Raw genomic sequence first — 20,316 nt, forward strand, 5'->3', positions numbered from 1 at the left:
TGACACTAACGTTCCTGAAACAAATGAAGGGGCCTAGGTTTCGTTCTCCAAACCCTCCTCAGTGATATCTTGCCTCAGGAAAGAGTGCCTGTCACAGCGAAGTGGAGCAGCTTGCAAAGATATTCAGAAGGCTCGACATGAAGCCAATCCCTGAGAAGCTGAGATGAATTCCTGTGAAGTTGCAGGCAGGTATTTATTTACTTTGCATATTGACTGGCAAACCTTGAGACATTTCAGAGCACCATCACCCGGGGGGCATCACCCCAGCGTCCTCCTCACATTGTCTTTCCTCACAGTCCCCAAACTAGTTGGGAAAGCAGCAGGGAAAGGGCAGGGGGTGCACTCCAGAGCTCCTCACACATCTCTCCATGAGGGCAGAGCTGTGAGCATGGGCAGCTGGCCGCCCTCCACGGGGACCAGCACACGGCTCCACCGCGCGCAGGCACCTCCGGCCGCAGATGTCGGCTTTTATTGCTCAGGTCTCCTGTATCACTGGGCCACCTGTACAACATATTTAACATACAGCAGTTATTCTGTTGCTGTTTGAGCTGAAATAATCTTGGCAGGAAACGGCAGTTAAACCCAGGCATAATTTTTTACACCATGTGTAATGCAAAAATCACCTCTTTGGATAAGTAATATACTCTCGTTGCCTTCTTGGTGGAATATAGTATTTCTTGTCCCATCAGAAATTGGCCAGAATTGGTATTTAATATCTGAATGTCTCCATTCCAGGCTCAGATTGTGATTCCTGAAAAAAAGAATGGAACTTTTACAAACTCTGGATTTTAGATGTGGGATACTGTTGGCCCCTTCTCAAATGCCAAGATGGTGAAAGGCAGCCCCATCACAGAGTTAGGTTTGAATGGAGGCCTCGTATTCAAATACAGATCCAGGATTTGGATGTGGCTTTTGGATTTAATCCCATTCCCAGCCATATCCATTTGATGTAGCAGAACAGGCTATCACACTGGTTGAAAAAACACTTGGAGTATCTATTGCCTTTTTTTGCAAGTGAATTTCAAATTTTCTTTGCCCAAACTGAGAGAGAGGTGACATGACTAAATATTACAAGAACATCATTTTCTGCTGCTGCTGCTGTTGAAGACATACAGTAGGTTTTTTCCCTCTGTTTGCTTTAAAAATTAGGTTGCTAATGATAATGTTCCTCTCATAGATGATCTTGTACTTTTTAATGATACCCATAGTTTTCCTCCACATAAATGACTAAATCCTCACAGAAATCTCTGTCTTGATTAGCACTCCTGCTAGTAAAATTTCACATACTAAATCAGTACCAGCTGTAGCAAGAAAGAATGAAAAAGGCAAGTGTAAATGTTCCATATGCCCTACCAAATTGGCATCTGTGTCAGTAACCCTGTGTTTTTTTAAACAATTGTATACATACATTCTCAGAAGTGTTTTGCTCACAGGATTCTGCAAGCAAAATTTCCTCTGTTGGTACATCACTGAAATGTCACATCTAAAAAAACCCCAGCAAGGAGTTTTGCTGCTTCTCCTCCCTACACCCAACCCCGGCGCACAATTCAATGAGTTACCTCGAGTTTGCCGCACCTTTGTTTTGACGCCTGCTCCCCGTAACCTGACTCTGGGACACTCCTGCAGAGCTGCTCCACATTTAGCACTCAGTTATTAGCAGCACCACCGAAAGCCAAAGCTACTACGGCGCTGTAATTATTTGCAAGCTGAATTCAGAAATAAGGACTCGAGTTCCAGCTCGGCTGCTGGGGAATGCTGCTCCGATGAGCCAACAGCTCATCTTTCGCGTGACTCATGAGTGATGATGATGCAGGAGGGAGCTTGTCCCGGGGACAGCCCAGAGCTCTGACCCAGAATGGGCAGTGACTCAGCTCCATTCTGCAAAATCACGGTTTGGGTGCAGGGTAGGTGATAGTTGCAGCCTCTTGGACCAGCCTGACGCTTGTAAACCGGCTGAGCACCACCTGCTCCATCGCTCTGCTGTGCAGCAGAAGAAAGCCTGGAATACAATGCAATAAATATAAGCACAATACAACTTAAAAGTAACCATGTCCTCAGCAAAAACACTTTAAAGTCAACTTATGCCTATCCTGACACTGGAATTCAATCAGTATGGCAGAACGGACTTCCAAAGTTAAACAAATACTAACTAGTGCTCCAAATGGGTAGCAAAGGCCGCAGCCTCCTGCGGAAAGGTGATACGGAGCCAGACTCTCCACTGGTGTAAGTCAAGCTCACTTCACTGGACTTGGGTTGAGCTGTGCTGATCAACACCAGCTGACCGATCCACTGCAAACCCCAGAGCCAGCCATCGTCTTCCCTGACATGGGATGATACAAAGTAAACAGGAAAAATTAAGAAGTAGTTAAGGGCATAAATAGGATGTTTCTGGGAATAAGAAATTATTTCTCGAATTTCCAAAAGTCAGGAAGACCCTCTTTCCTCACACTCTTGGCCATGACAAAGTGGTGACACTTGTTCTGATTTTTTTCCAGTGCAATGTGGAGTGCATATTTGCACATCATGTCATGCCTGTCCATGGTAATCAGAAGCCATTATTTCCAAAAGCTCAAAATTCCCTCCTGGACTCTGGTATGCCAAGTGTTTTACTTCACAGTGATTTCTTTTCTTTTCTTTTCTTTTTTTTTTTTTTTTCATGGTTGATTTATAATTGCTGCAAACAGAAGTTTATAATGGAAATGCTGACAAAACTGTAAGTACAGTGTCACGTTAACGCTACCATTGCTGCCTCTTTGTCAGACTTTCCTTTAACCCTATGAGCCAAGACTTGGATCAAGTAACAACAAAAGCCCAGAATACACAGGGCATAGGAGACAGAGTGGAGAAGTGGAGACAAAACTCCTGGAATAAAATCCTTGCCTCAGTGAAATCAAAGAGATTTTATCCCTGGTGTCTAGTCTCACTTCTGCCAGACACTTGCTGTGCAATTTGGACAAATTTATCCTCTGCAAAATGGACAGGAAAATATGTTCTGCACTTACCTTACAAGTGTTGTAGCATGATTAGCAAATCATGCTATTAAAGAAGCAGGGGAAGGCTGAGGATAAATATAAACACTACCTACATATTTACAAAAAAAAATGGGCAAATATTATTCTAGGAATCCTCTATGCATGGAAGGTGGTAGGATCTTTACTGCTCTGCCTGCATGTATTTACACAGAGACATCAGTATAACATTCCCCTGCAACACCCTCATTATTTGGGTCTTCTCTCATGTTTGTGATTTTCAATTTTATTCCTGGCTTAGGTCTCATTCCTGACATTTTTATGTAGGTTTTGTATGCAATAATATACATACATTAGATGGTGTTGAAACCATCAACCCGAATTGCTATTTTTAGCACAGTGCAGAGGATGGGACAGAGACATAAGTGACAATTAAAGAGAATATATTCAGAGCTGTCATCAGCAAATATTTTTTTCTCTTGCCAGGAATCCTGAGTGCGTAGAGGGGCCTCCTAGGCAAAGTTTTTAAGGCAAAACATTTGGGTCATTCAAAAAAACCCCAAACAAACCCACAAGTAAATGACATCACCAGGAGGCTGGGCTGCTCGAAGGTTCCCAATCGCCGACTTTGCGAGAAAATTCTTATTTGCTCCCTCAAATTGCTGATCTGCCTCTTTGCTTCTGTACTACCCATGCACAGTGCCTGCAGATGTATATAATTTACAGAGCTTTCCTCATCAAGGGGATTAGGCAGCCCTCTTTCAATATGTATAAGAAGTACAAACACACACTTACCCACTATGTTTTACGCCTGCCTGCAACAAACAGCTGAACAGATTGTGATGAAATTCAGACATTGACAATCTGACAAAAAACTTCTTTTTTCCCTTAAAATCTGGCTTCCAGAAGTTTTGCAAATCTAAATATTTTATTTGAATACCGCGAGGGCCCCAATCTTATGGAAAGCCTACGAAGCAAACATGGAGATACGTGTAGTTAAGGAGGGGAAAAAAAAAATAGCACAGACGCATACACAAAACACATCTATTTGGTGCAACTTGCCAATTTTCACAATGATTCGGGTGCGTTTTCTCTGCCTGGCTCCTGAGACTGCAACTAGACTCCTCTAATAAGCACTTTTTACCCACCAGTGTGTCAACGGTGCTTTAACAGTAGTTTCAGTGTCAAATTGCCCTTTCCTCAGCAGGGATTGTTAAGCCTTTCTGTATTATACTTCCAAGACTCTCACGAGCTGGAGTTGGGAGATATAATATTTTCTTTGAAGTTTGCGTTTCACAACACACTGGGATGCAAACAAGCTCCAGTTTCTCAGTAGTCAAACAATTCTGGCACACAGGGACTAGGACTAAATATTGTACCGAATTTTCTAATTATGTCTTTGTGATATTTACTACACGATGTTAGGTGAAAGCAGATCCTAATCAATATAAAACCCCTTGTCTAAACAGGACATCTGGGCTTTGAAATATTCTGTTTGTTGTCTAGAAATTACCCTGTAGCAAGCCACTGTAACAATATAATATCTTAGTCATGGAAAACTTTGGAGTATTTCTGATAAACTTATCATAAACAGATGAGTGCTTTCTCTCTTTCAGTATTAAGGTGATGTAAAAAGTGAAGATAAAAGTCAGCTGTATGCATAAAATCATAGAAACTTTTGCCAACAAAATGCTGTGTTTACAAGTTTAAAAGATCCAAAGTCTGAAAAGGCAAAAAATTAGGATTCTTAAAGTAACACTAACTCAGCCACATGGCACATCCTGGCAAGCACATTTAGCAAAATAAACATTAGCATATTCATATACACATTTCTACAGCAACGTATTTTTAATGTGGCCAAACTAATTCAACAATGGGAATCTCAACTTTTCTCATTTTAAGGCCAGATTCTCAGCTGGCAGAGACATATTATTTCAACAAACCGACATCACCGACAGCAGCGAAGCAGCAGAGCCGCCTCCTTCTGAGCAGGCAAGTGCCAGAGTCTGATGCACTTACGATGACAAGTCTCTCTTTCTGACTTCATTATCAATATTCATACAACAAGACAGACAGATGTGACTAAGAATCAGCTCCTCAGATAGAATCCTGAGCCTTCCACTACAAAAGCATTCCTGAGAGTCGCTTTTCTGCCTGTATTTTGTCACGTAAGAGAATCAGGAGGAATCCAGCCCCCCTGGCAGAAGGATTTCACAGCACAAGACATGGGCAGTTGTAATTCTTTGGCCCTGAATTTTGGATTATGCCGATTTTTACTGATTGTCTCGGCTTTTTCTGACAATTCCTTGATTTGGTTCTTCCGACAGCAACAAACTGCACCGGAGGGGAGCATCTCCCCGCTCATCACAGACATGTCAGCGTAGGATCCATTCCCACATCCAAGCCTTCCCACAGAGAAAGTTTTCTGTGCTGAGGACATTCTCTCTGGATAACAAGGCAGATCCAGGCTCCCAAAGCAGCTGCCTTTGCAAAGCTGGCTTATCCCATCACCCCCGAATTGCCCTTGGTGGAGAGGATCTCCGGATGGCGCGGGGCCAACCGCACCAGCCCTTCTGCCTTCCCAACCTCCCAGCACGGGTGCCCTCCCATCACACCAGGGCTCCACAGCCTGGGATAAGGGGATCTAAAAATGACACAAAGCCCCCTTTGCCCCACCTTAATATGACCTATGCTAAATCCAGCTTGGCTGGGGTTGAGGATCAAGGCCCTTAGACACTCTTAACTTAATGCTCCAGGTAGGAATATAACTCCCCCCCCATCACTCCCTGTTTATTTTTATTTTTCAAGTGCTCAAGGTCCTGGTCAGGACTACAGCCCTGCTGAGTGGCACATACTATAAATATGGAAAAACCTCAAAAATTCTCAGTTTAAAGAAAGGTTACATGAAGAGAAGGCAGCAAGAGGCAATTGCATGCAAGTTGTTTGTGTGCACATAGTTTCTTGTTTGATTTTTTTTTTTTTTTTGCCAAGGATCTTGAACCTCACCCAGCTGGACTTGGAGGCATCCGGAGCGAGTTGGTTAATTGCTAACAGCCTTCATAGAGACACACAGGGAATTAATCCTCAGATCACCTCTTTTCCCCTTTGCAAGTCACCAAAAAAAAAAAAAAACAACCCCAAAACAGAGAAAATCTTAGCTGTCCGTACTATTTCCAACAGTAAATGTTGCCACTTCAGACTTAGATATGGAAGGAAAAAAATAAAACTGGAAAGCACTTCACACCTTTGAGCTCTGTAAACTGTTAACAAACGGGAGAGATATTGGCAAAGAGGTTCAAAAGTTAGTAGGGGCGACAGACAGAAGAACAGACAGTGCAATTGCTTCATTTCCATAAGCGCTCATGCCAAAAAAATCAGATCTGATTAATAATTAAAAAACAAACAAATAAAAAACCCCATTATTTAGAGAATCAAGAATGAGTCTGACTGGAAAGTTCAAAAAGGCCTGGACATATAAAAACAAAAGGTTATAGTGCAAGTCCCAGCTTTGAGGTTTTTTACAGCCCTTCCACATGAGTGGGATGGCTCCCATCCCACAGGGACCCACCCCTGGGACTCTCAGCCAGGAGCACCCGGGCCACAGGGTGGGAATGGCCACCCCAGGGCCCTGGGCCAATTTCCCAGAGACACCTCCAAGCTCTGAAGATCTAAAGATCCCCTGAATAATCCTATTCAGGGAGGAGAATTATAACCATGAAGGGCAAAAACGGGGGGAAGTGGGATCCTTCCTCAGGCCCCTGGCAGACACGGAGGGGACAATGGGGAAATAAGAGCTAGCACCAAAGTTTCCTCGAGTACGTCCTCAGCCACTGCCATTTCAGATGAGAATTTCCAGAAGCAGGAACTAAAAGAATATTATTATTTTCTTTGAGGGATTAATTACTTTGCCACTTGTTACCTTTTGTTAGAGGCATGACACCCCATAACCTTGTTGCACAAGGCACCAGATGTCCATTTAAATGCCAGTTTTAAAGGAAAAATGTTTTGTTTTCCTATTTGAGTCCACAAGTTATTTTCTTTCTGCTAAAACCCCCATGAATTTTAAGGCGAGCCGACACCAAAACGTGCTACAAATGATACAGACTGGTGCTGAGTTCTCTGGGTGAAAATAAATAAATAAAGGCAGTCCTTCCTCCTGCTTGCTGGGGACGTATATCCCCTTACAAATAAGAAAGTATTAAGAACATGTTATGAAAAATAACAAAGAATAGCAGAGAAATCAAAAAGTGAGTGGCACTTCAGATGGAGTTTAGCAAATTAAGTCATTGACCTGAAGAGGAGATTAATACCAAACAAGGTGCCCCTTCTTCTGAAGTAATGAATATTCTTCAAACAGCAAGGGAGCACTGACTGCTGTTTGATGCTGATGACATTGAAAATTTAGGAGAACAGAAATTCCATCATTTTTCATTTGTATGCAAATGCGCCTGTTCCAGAAATTAACCCCTGAACCCCATGTCAGTTTTCATCTGGAGGAATTCTCTTCGCTCGCATCACACAGCGCAGCCTTGCTGCTATCCTGGGGTCACTGGGGCTTCCCCACACACAACAACACAAAACACTAAAACAAAACAACCCAAAAAAAAAAAAAAAAAAAAGGCCCCAAAAAAACAAAAAAGGGAAGAAAGTAGGGTGGGGGAAATTGGCCAAATCGTGCCAGGCTTTGTTTTCCCCCATTAATGGGGTATAAAGGAGCAATAGAAGCCAAAGCCTGTTGTAAAATGCACATCTCTAATGCCTGGCTCTGGGTCCTGGCATCATTGTCATGCAAAAGGCAGCTCTACCTCTTTAGGCAGAGCAGCACCCACTAATCACTTCCACTGGCGCTAAGGTGAACCTCGGGCCAATATACAACCCGTATTACTCTTCCTTTCAGCTCGGGCTTCCACTGTTAAAAAGTTCCTTTGTCACTTAGCACCTTAGACAAATGCGACTATCTGCATCTGAAGGGGAAAGAGATGATGGAGGTTTTTTAATTGATGTGGATTTAATTATGCTAATTTAGACAGCTGTAAAGCCTTTTCAGTAGAGCTGCATAATGGGACCAGCAAATACAGGTGTCCTTCACTGCAGGCGCTTAATGTTTAACCTCAGTCGTTTTGTAAGGAAGGGAAAATGCAAAGTAATGGTTAACCAGCAGAAAGCTCTATTTCTTGAGGACCCAAAGAGGACACTTCACTTTGATTCTCCCTACAATCCCATTGAGGGCTGCAGAAATCCGCACACGCTGAGCAGAGCACAAATACTTTTCATTGCAGTGATGAAGATGAGGCTGAGGCAGAAACAAGAGGGTTCTGGCCTGCCACAGACTTCAGCATCCTGCACAGGGTGTCCTTTGCTTAATTTAGGCCATCTCTGAATAAATGCTTAATTTAAGACAGCTCTTTCTTGTCCTCTTTTTTAATCTTTTGGATCTGGCCACCTACAGCACCAGCAATGACTAAAATCAGTAAGGCATTTTGTTCAGGTGTGTTCTTGGTGTCTTATCCAGACCCCTCTGAGGCTGCTATGCCTCTGCCTTTCCCAAAATTCCTCATCCCGCACCCTACATCCTTTCTCTAGGCTGGGGCTGATACCTCCAGGGACCATTTGGAGATTCATTTCCCAGGTTTGGCTTGGAGTTTGGCCAGTTTGGCTCCCCAGCGTGGCCATGCACCATGAAACATCGGTGCTGCTCCCAGGGAAGAGTGTAAATGCTTGGCCAAAGGTGAGGAAGGGACCACTGAGCTTTTTTAATATAGCATGAATCGCAGACCAGATGTGCCTGTGGGTGTTGAAACCAGATGATCTCTGAGGTCCCTTCCAACCCAAAGCATTCTATGATTTTATGATTCTGTGATTCTTTGACTGCCAGAGGCAGCCTCAGTGACCAGGTACTTGAACCTCTCCTGTTTGGTAGCACTGTCTTATTTGTATGACCACTCTTTTTTTTTTTTTTTAATAATAGAAATTGCTATTTATTAAATACTTATTAGAGTAGGAACGAAATCTTGGCATACAAGTTCTGGTAGACTTCACTGAAGCAATTTCAGGTGTTACTGGCTGATTTACATGTCACTCATTGCTGGTGCCACAAGCACAGTCTGCTCAGGAAGGTGGACTTTGGGCTGTGCTTTCCTCCCAGAACATCTCTTTTTTAAAGGAGTGCTGCCAGACTGGTGAATATGCTGGAAATATGCACTACACCATCAGATGGAGTTGATTTGGGTAAGGCAGGAGGGAGAAGATTAAATCCAGGTGTACAAAACTATCCACTGCTACATCTTCTTTCGGTCTCCTGAGGCAAAAAGAGGTAATGGAAGTGCTTTCCCATCACATGCTGCAGTGTGTAGCTCCACTAGGAGCTGCTCTGCATATCTGTGTCTGTCTCCACCTGGACAATGCACTATCTCTCCAATCATTCCTAAAGTGCAGCAGAAATGGGCTTTTTATCCCACTTTACACTGTGCTTATATGATTTGCCCAAGGTCATTGAGAGAAGAGATGGAAATTCAGATTTTTACTTTTTTTTCCATTGTTTGATGTCCCATTGCAACCCTCTCTTTCCCCACCTTTTCCCTCCCTGACTGCATTTCACCTTCTTAGCTCCAGGCACCGTCTATGGCGATTCTTTCAATTTTGGCAAGAGTTCCTGTTCTGGGAAATGCTAACGACAGGCACCGAGGGGTTAGCAAAGTCCTGAGCTTCAACCAAATTTCCTGGCTTCCAAGTCTGCAAATTCTGCTGCCTAGATACAGATAATTCTCCCCAAACACTAAGTCCCCTCATCCCCTCAGCTCCTCCTCAGGAACACCAAGAGCAGAGCGCTCCATAGCTATTATATTCACATGCATATCTTATAAGCTTCAGCTTGACGAGCTCGACGGTGGCAGCGTCAGTCACCCTTCACCCTCCTGCTGTGGTCCAAAGCTGGATTCAGCACCTGTGGGGCTGTGCTGGGCTCTCTCTCATGGCAGCTGAAGGGCCAAACACCAGTTAATCTGGGAGATGTCCTTCCCACCAGCACACCTGACTTCCTGGCCTGTTTTCCCCAAAGTCTCCTCGGTCATTCTGGCAGCTGGGACACCAACAATGTGCTTGGGGTTGGGTTGAGTTTTCCTCTTGGCTGCTCTGAGCTCTTTGATGCCATTTTCCTTGACTCACCCTTGATTATGGTGGATGGTCTCTATTACATTTTCAGCTAACCTGATATCCACATAAAAGGCTTTGGGGTAGGTTTTATTTCAAGTGTTACCCAGTCGTAGGTTTGCCCGATACAGAAATGTCAGAATTGGTCCTTGAGCCAACCAAATCCCAGTGCTTAGCCCAGCAGGAGATCGAATTTCTTCTGCATACCCAGGATGAAAATGCACAGGCTCTTTACCAGGAACAGCCAACATACAACATACCAATTCAAGCACTCTGCTCTGTATTTTAACAGATTTTAGGAATTTGTGGGAATTCTCTTTAACACTGGAGAGGAAAAGATCTGAAGAAATGCTCTAGCAAAAAAATATACAAATGGGTGCTTTGATAACTATAAAGTTGCTTTCTTGGACCAAGAGCCCACATTAGGAACCAAATAAAATATTTAAAGGCAAAAATTCTGCAAAGTTTCCTCCCGCAAAAGGGAAAATATGGTCTATGCTGTACCAGACCTTCCTTTTGCAAAATCTGTTTAGGAGTTGCCATGAAACAAGCAGGATTCAACAAAGAGCTTGACAATTTCTGTTAAAGTTGCATTTATATATATTTCTAGGAATGGTTGGTTTGATTCTTCTTTAACACCAAGTGTCAGGTTGAATTTCAGACCACATATAAATATAATTTTGCTCTCACATAATGCTTTTGTATCTGGTGTAATTCCATCTACTGCAGCGGTGTTACCTTTCAGTTACCCTAATGGGAACAAGAGCAGAATTACACTGATAAAAAAAGCTGCTTACAGAAAGAAATACAGAAAGAAAGAGCACAGGAATAAATACTTCCTCTGGCTTATTTAATATATTTGTTTGTCCAAATTGTAGCAAAGATATTTATTTCAAGGAATATTGTTTGATCAGCAAGAGCAAACACTGATATGTCTTAAACAGCAACATGCAGTTTTTACAATTCATCAAACGACACCTAGGATTGTTTAGCTGGTCAACTAAAAGAAACAACAAAAGGTTTCAGGTCATATAATTATACCCTTCTGTTTCCCAACTTTCTTAGAAATCTCTGCCTAAAAATAATCCCAGCATCCGGATGCCTTGCAGAATTGGCTTATTTTAAAACATATAAAAACTCTTATTGCAGCCTTAGCCATTTTAAGGTCTCGGTGCTGACATGGAGTAATAGTGCTTAGCACTACTATATACCGCTTTCCATCTCCAAAGCACTTTACAAACATTAGCTAATTAATCCTCACAACACCCCTGTGAGGTATGTAGGTAAGTATTGTCATCCAATTAGGTAAGTATTAAGCACTGTTATCCCACCAGATAAGTATTAAGGTCTCCCATTTTACTGGGGAGCCTGAGGACAACAGGTTAAGTTGCTTACCAAAGGTCACAGGGGGAGCTGGTAGAATAAAACTTGGGATGCTTTGGTTTCTTGAGGGCTATTCAGGCATCCGGGTAGCATCCGGTGCTGCTCCCTCCACAAAGGCATCCCTCACCATCCACATGGAAATTAGGGTTTTCTATACCCCTCCAAACACAGAGTGATGGGTACAGCGTGGAGGAAAAGATGTGCCTGAGGAACACAGTCGTCCCCTTTTTGGGCTGGGCAAGGATGACATCGCCCAGCAAAGTTCTCAGGAAGTTTTTAAGAATAAAGGTTTGGATCAGGGCATTTTCCTGTGCGTGCACACGGACACGCATTCAAAAGAATCATCAGGCCTTGCCAATCAAGAGCTCCTTCCTCCCCTCTCAATTCACCTTTCTTTCCCATTATTTTATAAAGATGGACTCATATTAAAGCCTCACATCCATGCCATAAAGATATAATTCCCTTTCCATTGTCATTTTCATCTTCTGAACATAAAGAAGTCCAATTTGAAGCCACAGCTCAGAGGCTTCCAGGTTTGTAGGAAAGCTTGAATCCCCAAATACACTTGGTGGGACAAATCCCTTTTCAGAGGATCTAGAGAACACACCAGCCCAGCACGCTTTGGGTTTAATCAAGTCTCAACAGATGTCAAGCTGGTGAAATAACATCATCTGTCCCCCAGAGACAATGCCAGCGTTCACATCTGCTTCCAATTTCACTTCACTGCTGGAGAAAAAGTGAAAGCTCCTACTGTAACTCCACTTGGAGCTGTGGCTGAAAGTTAAAAGAGTCCTGAACAAAAGTCTAAAGGTTGGACTTGGTGATCTTGGAGGTCTTTTCCAACCTAAATGATTTGGTGATTCTATGATTGACTTGGAGTCTGATGGGTTTTGTGAAGTCACTGAACTCTAGACCAGTGTGAGAAGGCCCCAAAACAGGAAAACGCACCCTGAGTGAGCCTGCAGAAGGTGCAATCCTAGGCAGGGAACATTTCAGGGCCTGCCCAAGGACTCCTCACTTGGGATGGGCAGTCAGGACTGTCCTTGGCTCAGCAATTTGGCACTTGACTCGTGGCAATGTCATCCAGCTCTTCTTCTGGATGCAAGGCAGCAGCACGGTGATGCTCCAGCTCTTCTGGAGCGGAGGCAAATCCCAAGTGTTAAAAAGAAAAAAAAAAGACCTTGACTAGATTTCAACTGTGCTGATTTATGTTTTCAAGTGGAAGGCGGTTTTAGCCGAAGTAAACTACACAGTTTTTAGATCATTCAAAATTCATGGCAGTTTGATCCCACAGGACGTCAAACAAACACAAATGATTTGCCAGGAATCCCTACAAATTGAAATAACCAAACCACACACAGTTCCAGAAAAAGTCTTGAACCAGTTCTGAGGCGGGAAAAAGTAAGGATTAAAATAGAGAATTTTTATTTTATTCATCTACACAAAAACATCTCCAATGCAATGCACATCCAAATCAAATGCACACCAAGAAGGAGCACAAATATATAATGATTTGAAACTCAAAACTCCTCCAACCCACAAACCAATAGGAAATAGACAAATGAAAATAAGAGTCATGAAAACAGAAGGTACATTTAGATTCTCTTGCACTCTCTGGAGTGGTTTTACTTTAACATAGGGCTGAAATAGAAAATAAATCAATCTGAGAAAGCTAACACAAAATGCAGGTAACAGACATATCATGTGTGGTATAGTCATGAGAAAGAAAACAGACAACCAAAACTGTGACAAGAATGTGCTTAGTTATTATATTCTTTCAAGCTTGGTCTGCCAGCATTTTTTCCATTTTTTTTTCTTTCATTTTTTTTTCCTATGTACTGGTCATCAGTGTCTGCCAAAAGACTTTTCATGGATTTCTGCAATTCCATTTCCCCCCAAATGGAGGAAATGATGTTTCTCCACAACCACAAGACCCAGCTGTAGGTTTTACACCACAATTTGTAGCTGTAAACTAACACAGTGACATGCCACCCCCCTGCCTAAATAACCAAGCCAGTAGTGAAATTTCTGTGTGGGTTATGCAAAATGAAAGGATTAAAAAATGAAAAGAGCATTCACTTCATGTTGCTCCTTTAAAACATTATCACATAGCTCTTTTTTTTTTTTTCCCTAACCTGACCTTTTTTTCCCAATGGTTTATCTATAACTTAATATAACTAATTCTTTTGAAATAATGTTCACAGTTAGCATAATTGGTGTTATATAGTTCTAATGTACATTACAGAATATTCTGTCACTAGACACTAAATTGAAATTTTAAAGAAAATGATAGAAATAGCTGTAAGGGAAAAAGTACCCTTTTAAATCTAATTTGCTATGCACCGCAGTAGGGTAATGGATGCAATGAAAGTTCCTTTATTGAGTTCCCATGTCCAAAAGGTATTTAGGTAGCAAAGGATGTTAAGCAGACCCCCTGTGCTCCTCCTTTAAGTAAAGATAGCAGGAAATAAGGTATATAGGTTTGTGTCCTCCTGATTTTTATTTCCTCAGGAGTACAACTTATGCAAAGGGCACCTTAGGCTACTTGGAGGATCACAAAGGGTGCCCTCGACCCCCTCGCTGTCTGCATGAATAGAAGCATCTAAAGGATGGCTGAAGCCATACAGCGAGTTAAATCCTTCAGGTGGGTCTTTTCAAATTCCAATAGTGAGGAGTTACTGGAGAATTGGTAAGGATTTCACTAGGCCCCAGCAGGTTTGAGATCAAAAGCCCTGGTTAAATAAAAGCCTGTTGGGAAATCTTAAAACCTCTTTGTAATGTAACTTAAAAAAGTTAATACAAAGAGCCCTTAGACTGAAGCCTGTAACAGCATGAACAAAGAGTATATCAAAACTGATTCCATTAAGAGAAGGCAGACAAATAAATTCATTTAATTTAAAGAGAAATCAGATATATTACTCTGCTAAAAACTAAAAAGCATATCAGGAAAAAAAAAGCCAAACAGATTTTGCAATACACATGCACATAGAGCTGTGAATAATAGAGATGGGTATACATAAAATCTATTTATAAATACCTCTCAGAACAGAGAACAGAACATTATATACACACATATATGTTTAAGTATCAATTTATCCAATATGTGCGTGTGTGTGTGTGTGTATAATTCTAATATATACATATTTTTATCATTTATGAGGCCTCACGCTGGGCTCTCAAATCTGCAGTTAGATATAGATATATATATATATATATGTATCCAGAAAAACGCAGCTGAAAGAGCCCCTACATTCAAACTGACACGAGACATTTTTCAACCCAATTAATTAAAAAAGATGGGTGCTCATCAGTCAGCTGGCACGGGATTTTTCTCCATCATCTTGCCAAAGTGTCACAGTGTTAGTTGCGCAGCATGTTGGAAACAGAAAATCTGGGACTGGGATTTAGACATCATTTATTAGCTGACCTCTTTCCGAGCAGCTCCTACACTTTTAACTCGTTGGGGGTCCTGCACCGGAGGCGGGAGGGGAGGAAAGGGAAGATGGAGAATCACACGGAACCATTTATGTTGGGAAAGGCCTGCCACATCATCCTCTTGGCGAGATGCTTGGAGATCTCCTGTTGGACACCCCCACTGAGGATAAGGCAGCATTTGCTCAAAGCAAGCTGTCCTGAGCATCCTGCAAGCAGGGGAAGGCTGTGTCCCTGGGGACCACAGATGGGGGTCCCTCACTTTGCACAGGGTGGGGTCATTTGGGTGCTGGGTGCTCTGGAGCCCATGGGAGGAAGGGTCCTCTTGTCCCACAACTCACTGTCCCCACAATGGTCACTAAGAATTTTACTCCCTCCACCCTCCAAGAAGGGAAAGGAGGGCCTGAATTTTGCTGGTTTGTGAAGCTTTTCATTGTTACTGTCATGGGGAAGATGTGGACATCTTAACATATTTCCCTGTTTGAGAAATAATATTTCTCCATTGGCTGTGCAATGGTGGAGGGAGACATATGTGTGGTACAACTGAGGGTGAATGCCTGCAAAAGTTAATATTGTATGGGACTTTTTAAAAAAACTTTTCTCCTTATTACTAAATTCTGACATTTTAGTTCAGCAGTGCTCATTTAGGTTGTGTATAGTGAGGGAATGGGACTCACCCTCATTCTCTAAACCCATGCAATGCAGATCCTACAGCAGAAACAAATCATTCTGTCCCTCTACTCTTTGATAACATTCCTTCTGGAGATAAGAAATCAGCAACGTGTTTCACATATGGTGCCTTTCATCCCAGTGAGCAGCAATGGTTTCACAACCTACACTAGTGGCAATTATTTTATTTTATTTTATTTCATTTCATTTTATTTTGTTTTGTTTTGTTATATTTTATTTTATTTTACTTTATTTTATTTTTTTAAAACCCTTAAAATGCACATCAAACCAAATCCTCTGAACTATAGGTATGGCTATCACGTTAGCAATGCCATTCCTGGTGATTTTGGGTGGATTCCACCAAATGAGTGCAGGGACCATTATTTATCAATAGACCATTGCTCTGCCACTGGTCTATTGATACTGGTCACTGTGGTGACTTCCAAAGAACTGCCCTTTGCAATAGAAACCACAGAAGAATGGCAAAATTCCAGAAGTAGATAAGACCCCAAGGAAGATCCAGGTGAAAGGTATTGGTATTTGGGAACCTCGGTCTCAGTGCTGGGACTCACATTCTTGCCCTAGCAACAAGGATCTAATAATCAGAGGAGATAAATGCCACTTTTGGCCCCTTGTTTGAGAGAAAATCTCTCCTAAAATGCTGTATCTAATAATATCAAAGGTTGTGGTGGCTTCTGCATGGCTGGCAATTTTTAGACTGGTAGAGGATGAGGTTTTCTGGTTCAAACAGGAATTAATTGAGGGAAGTCATATGGCTTGTGTTATACACGTGACACCAGATGATCCAAATAGTCCTTTCTTGGCCTTATAATCTATGAATAACCTTGTGGAGGTACTGCTCTCCTGTGGATTAGTGGCAAACCAATGCTCCTCTTGCTTGGATGAGTTTTCTGATCTAAATACCACCCAGACCTGCGTGGCCTACAGGATTTGACTGGATCACGGTCTCAGACGGAGCCATTGCCAATTAATGCCAGACATGAGATAAACCAGGGTAGGACACACTCCACTTCAGGTGCTGTGTGATCCTGGGGTGTCATTAGTAGCCACATAACAAGCCAGGTTTGAAGTAAAACAGTTTTGCTATAAAGACACTTATAAATATTATTTTAACCTTGCTATCTTTGCATTACCTTGCACCGTAAGACCCAGACTGTCAGACACCATGGAGATCTTTGGCTCTGACTTAATCAGCTTCAACTGCAAGAGCAGGGTATAATTGTGGCTGGTTTATAATCCATAAAAATAATAAGATTCTGGAATGATTTGTGTAACAGGACAACCCATTCCTACATTGGAAAACAGAGCATATGGGGTTTTGTCTGCCGTGCTTGGATTACGAGGCAGAGGAAATACCTGGCTGAGCAGTGCTCAGGAATTATCAGGTGGATGATATTACAGGAGCAAGCTGGGTCTTCCTTTATTTTCTTTATATGGATGCCTCTGAGTTCAGGTTGTTGCAGTTACATAATGCTAGGCTTCCTCCTGACCACTCCCCAGCCCTGACTGCTCCCCGTCCTTTGCTGTGATCCCTCCGTGCAGTTTTTCTGGGAAATCTGTGCCAGGGAAAGCCAGGCTGCACCCTGCAAACCCAAGGTGAGCTCAAACTCAGTCACCACCCCAAAGCCAATTAGAAATATCTCTTAAATGCAGCTATCCTTATTCCTGTCCCTGTCTCTCACCAGGCCTTGTTTTACTCCTGAGGATAATTTTTGATGCTGAAGGAAATGTGCCATTTATTAAGTCAAAATGCACTTCCTTTAGCATCTACATAAATTTCATCTGAGGTTTCCCTTTCAAGCACCAATCGCATTTAGATCTGCAGGCTGAGACAGTAGCAAAAGGTGGAAAAACTTACAGTCATTACATTGATTAATCAGCTGCTGAAATTTGGCTTTCTAGCGTGACACCTCCATTCTCTGAAAGTGTGGCCCTACTGCAATGCAATCAATTTGTCTGTGCAGGCTCCAAAACCCCAGAGCCACACGATGCAAAAAAGCAATCTTCTGCCCTCTTTGACCACAATAAGCAACATTACTGAAATCACCACTCCTGTACAAGTGTAGCATGACCCCGTATTTGTAGGCAGCAGAGTATGACTTCATTAAAAACCATCCTCCGTGTTAGGAAGTGGGAGCAAGGCAAGCCAGCAGCAGAGCAGCATATGTCTGAAACTGATAGTAAAATGGGTGATGCCTTAAACCCCACCTCTATACTGTTATTTACATACATATCTTTCATCTGACATAGGCTTCCCCTCCAGCACCTTGAATATATCAGTCCTAAGGAAGAGACTTTAAGTTCAAAGAGTGCCATCCCCAAACCAAAGTAGGGGGTTATCAAGTGAGGTGTGCCAAGCAGTAAGACAAAACATATGCATTTTTAATAGATAGCCTCTCCTCCCCCTGAGGAAGCCAAGAAAAGAGACTCTGTGAAGCTTCAGCTGAAAACAAGTTCAGTGGATTTATACTCAGGCTGCTGTTCACAGAAAAACAAAATTCACAACTCTCATATATATATATATTTTTTTTTTTTTTTTCCCTAGATGTTTTCCAAGCATTCTTCAAAGCACACCAGCCCCACCCTGCGTGGTCCTGTTGACCAGTTGAATTCACCTCCATGCAGCATTCAAAAAGAAAAGAGTGACAAAAGATCATGAAAATGAAATAAAAAATAAAGAGGCCATGAAAGAGAAGCAAAAATCTCAACAGGTCTGCATGGAATTTCAGCAGCACTTTATTTATTAATGCATATGAAGCTACCACCGTATTCCAGCTCCCAAAGACAGATCTGTAAGGAATAGGCCACATGCTGATTGACAGCAGCCATAATTCCATACAATGAGTCTGTATTAAATTGTTTGATGTGATATGATATGATACTCATCACTTGTAACTGATCAAACACACTGCTGCATCAAACAGTATTACAATACAATCAGGCTGGATATGGTTCCTGCCAAGGCTGCTCATCACATTGCACACTTCTGCATTAAACATATCTATTAATAGCATTGACAAACTACTCCTATCCAAGTTTTTTTTTCCCCAAGAATTGCAGGACGTGGAATGTGAAAAGAAATCCACAGAAATCCACAGATTAGGCTTTGCAGTTTGAGGCAGCACTTCTGTTGGCTGAAGCCTCCAACATGAAAGGCTTTCCTGATTTGGGAATTTTATAAGGTAATGCCAAAAGCTGCAAACCTGTGCCCCAAAACAAAGACCTGACTTTTTTTTTTTTTTTTGGTCTGATTTTTTTCTTTCTCTCCTATATGCAAACAAGTTAAAATATTGACTAGCTTTTAACCAAGATTTTACTTTTGCTGTGCCTCCTTCCAGGAGAGCTGCTATCTTGCAGGAGGGAGCTGTGTTTGCTAACACTGACCCTTCTAGAGGAGGGAGACATAAATAAAAGCAGCAAATTCCTTGTCACCACTGCTCCTGCTGCAGACAGTGAGGTGACACTCTGCAGCCCATGGGGGACAGGACTGGCTGTGCCACGACAACTGCAGGGGCTCTCTCAGATGCAGATTCTTAAACGAGCCTGGGTCTCTAGAGGGCAGAGGTCAGCTGTCCTCAAATCTGTGTGAACGCTAGATTAAGTTTATTAATCTTTGGTTTTCACTTAAAAACCAAATTATAGGATGGTTAAATGTTAATGCCCAGGAGCTTGTGAGACGATCAATGCCCTCAGTTACCTCTGCTAAGGGGGAGCACAAGGTGTTCAGACCCCAAAAGGGTGTGAGAAGTTAGTGTGATGACCAGAGAACACATTCTCCTTGTGAATTACTGAGGCCTTCATGTATGTTTTGTTTGCAGTCCCGACACAGCACAGGTGCCCTCAGACACAGCGGGGAGACCCAGGGACCAATGGCTTCCCACCTGGGTGTCCTGGATATCCAACCTCAACCACAGCTCTTTATAAAGGACTTACACCTGTGCTGGAGAGTGATTCCAAATGCCCTTCTCCCTGCACCAACTCTGAGTGCCCAGGAACAGCACAAAACCAAGCATGCAGTGAACGCGGTATTTAGGAACCTTTGGAACCGCCTCTATCCGTGTATCTCATGAAACTACTTCAGTGTGTAAAAACAAAGTGATAAACGAGCATGAGGGGTCCACAGAACTCCTCGTGGACAGGTATGCACATCAAAATTGAACAATCTTCCGTCTTGATTGCTACCTGAGCTTGGGAGACCCAGGATCACATAGCCATGGAAAATAGGAAGTAATACGCAGGAATGCATGCCTGGCTGTGTGGAGCTGGCACCAGTTTTTTTTCAAGCTGGGATTGTATACATTTTACATTTATGAATATTTTTGCAAACTGCAGTGACAGAAGGTGCCTTTTGTCCTGTTTCTCACTCCTGTAATGTCAGTGTGAGCAGATTAAGCTCATGGCACTGTAGCAAATTATCTGTGTTGATGGAACCAGCTCCAAAAAGATTACTTAACAGAGGTGTGTAAGGCGTTTCCTTTTCCTAATTAAAAATATTAAAGTCTTTCAAGATAATAAACTGTCTCAGAAGGTTATGTTAAAGACTGGGAAATATACAGGAAAGGGCTGGAAAGGGCTTTCCCACTCTGATGGACAGGTTTTAGCACTAAGAGCCCAGTGCAGGGTGTAGAGCTAAAGAAACGGTAACTTTCTATCGGGGTGTAGCTAAGTAATTCAAGATGCTGCAAGTTAAGTG

At 42.4% G+C, this 20,316-nt stretch overlaps 1 protein-coding gene across 1 annotated transcript in view; it reads right to left on the reverse strand.

Annotated features, from left to right (window-relative positions):
* Positions 1–637: 637 nt before the first annotated feature.
* GTDC1 (glycosyltransferase like domain containing 1) overlaps positions 638–20,316 on the reverse strand; it is a 198,123-nt gene continuing 178,444 nt past the window's right edge. The window contains exon 12 of the mRNA XM_069021295.1: positions 638–751. Within this exon, the coding sequence (XP_068877396.1) occupies positions 710–751 (42 nt within the window). The 3' untranslated portion in view covers positions 638–709. The remainder of the gene's footprint in view (positions 752–20,316) is intronic.

The sequence above is a fragment of the Aphelocoma coerulescens genome, chromosome 7, assembly GCF_041296385.1.
Source record: "Aphelocoma coerulescens isolate FSJ_1873_10779 chromosome 7, UR_Acoe_1.0, whole genome shotgun sequence".
In the NCBI taxonomy this organism is placed as follows: Eukaryota; Metazoa; Chordata; class Aves; order Passeriformes; family Corvidae; genus Aphelocoma; species Aphelocoma coerulescens.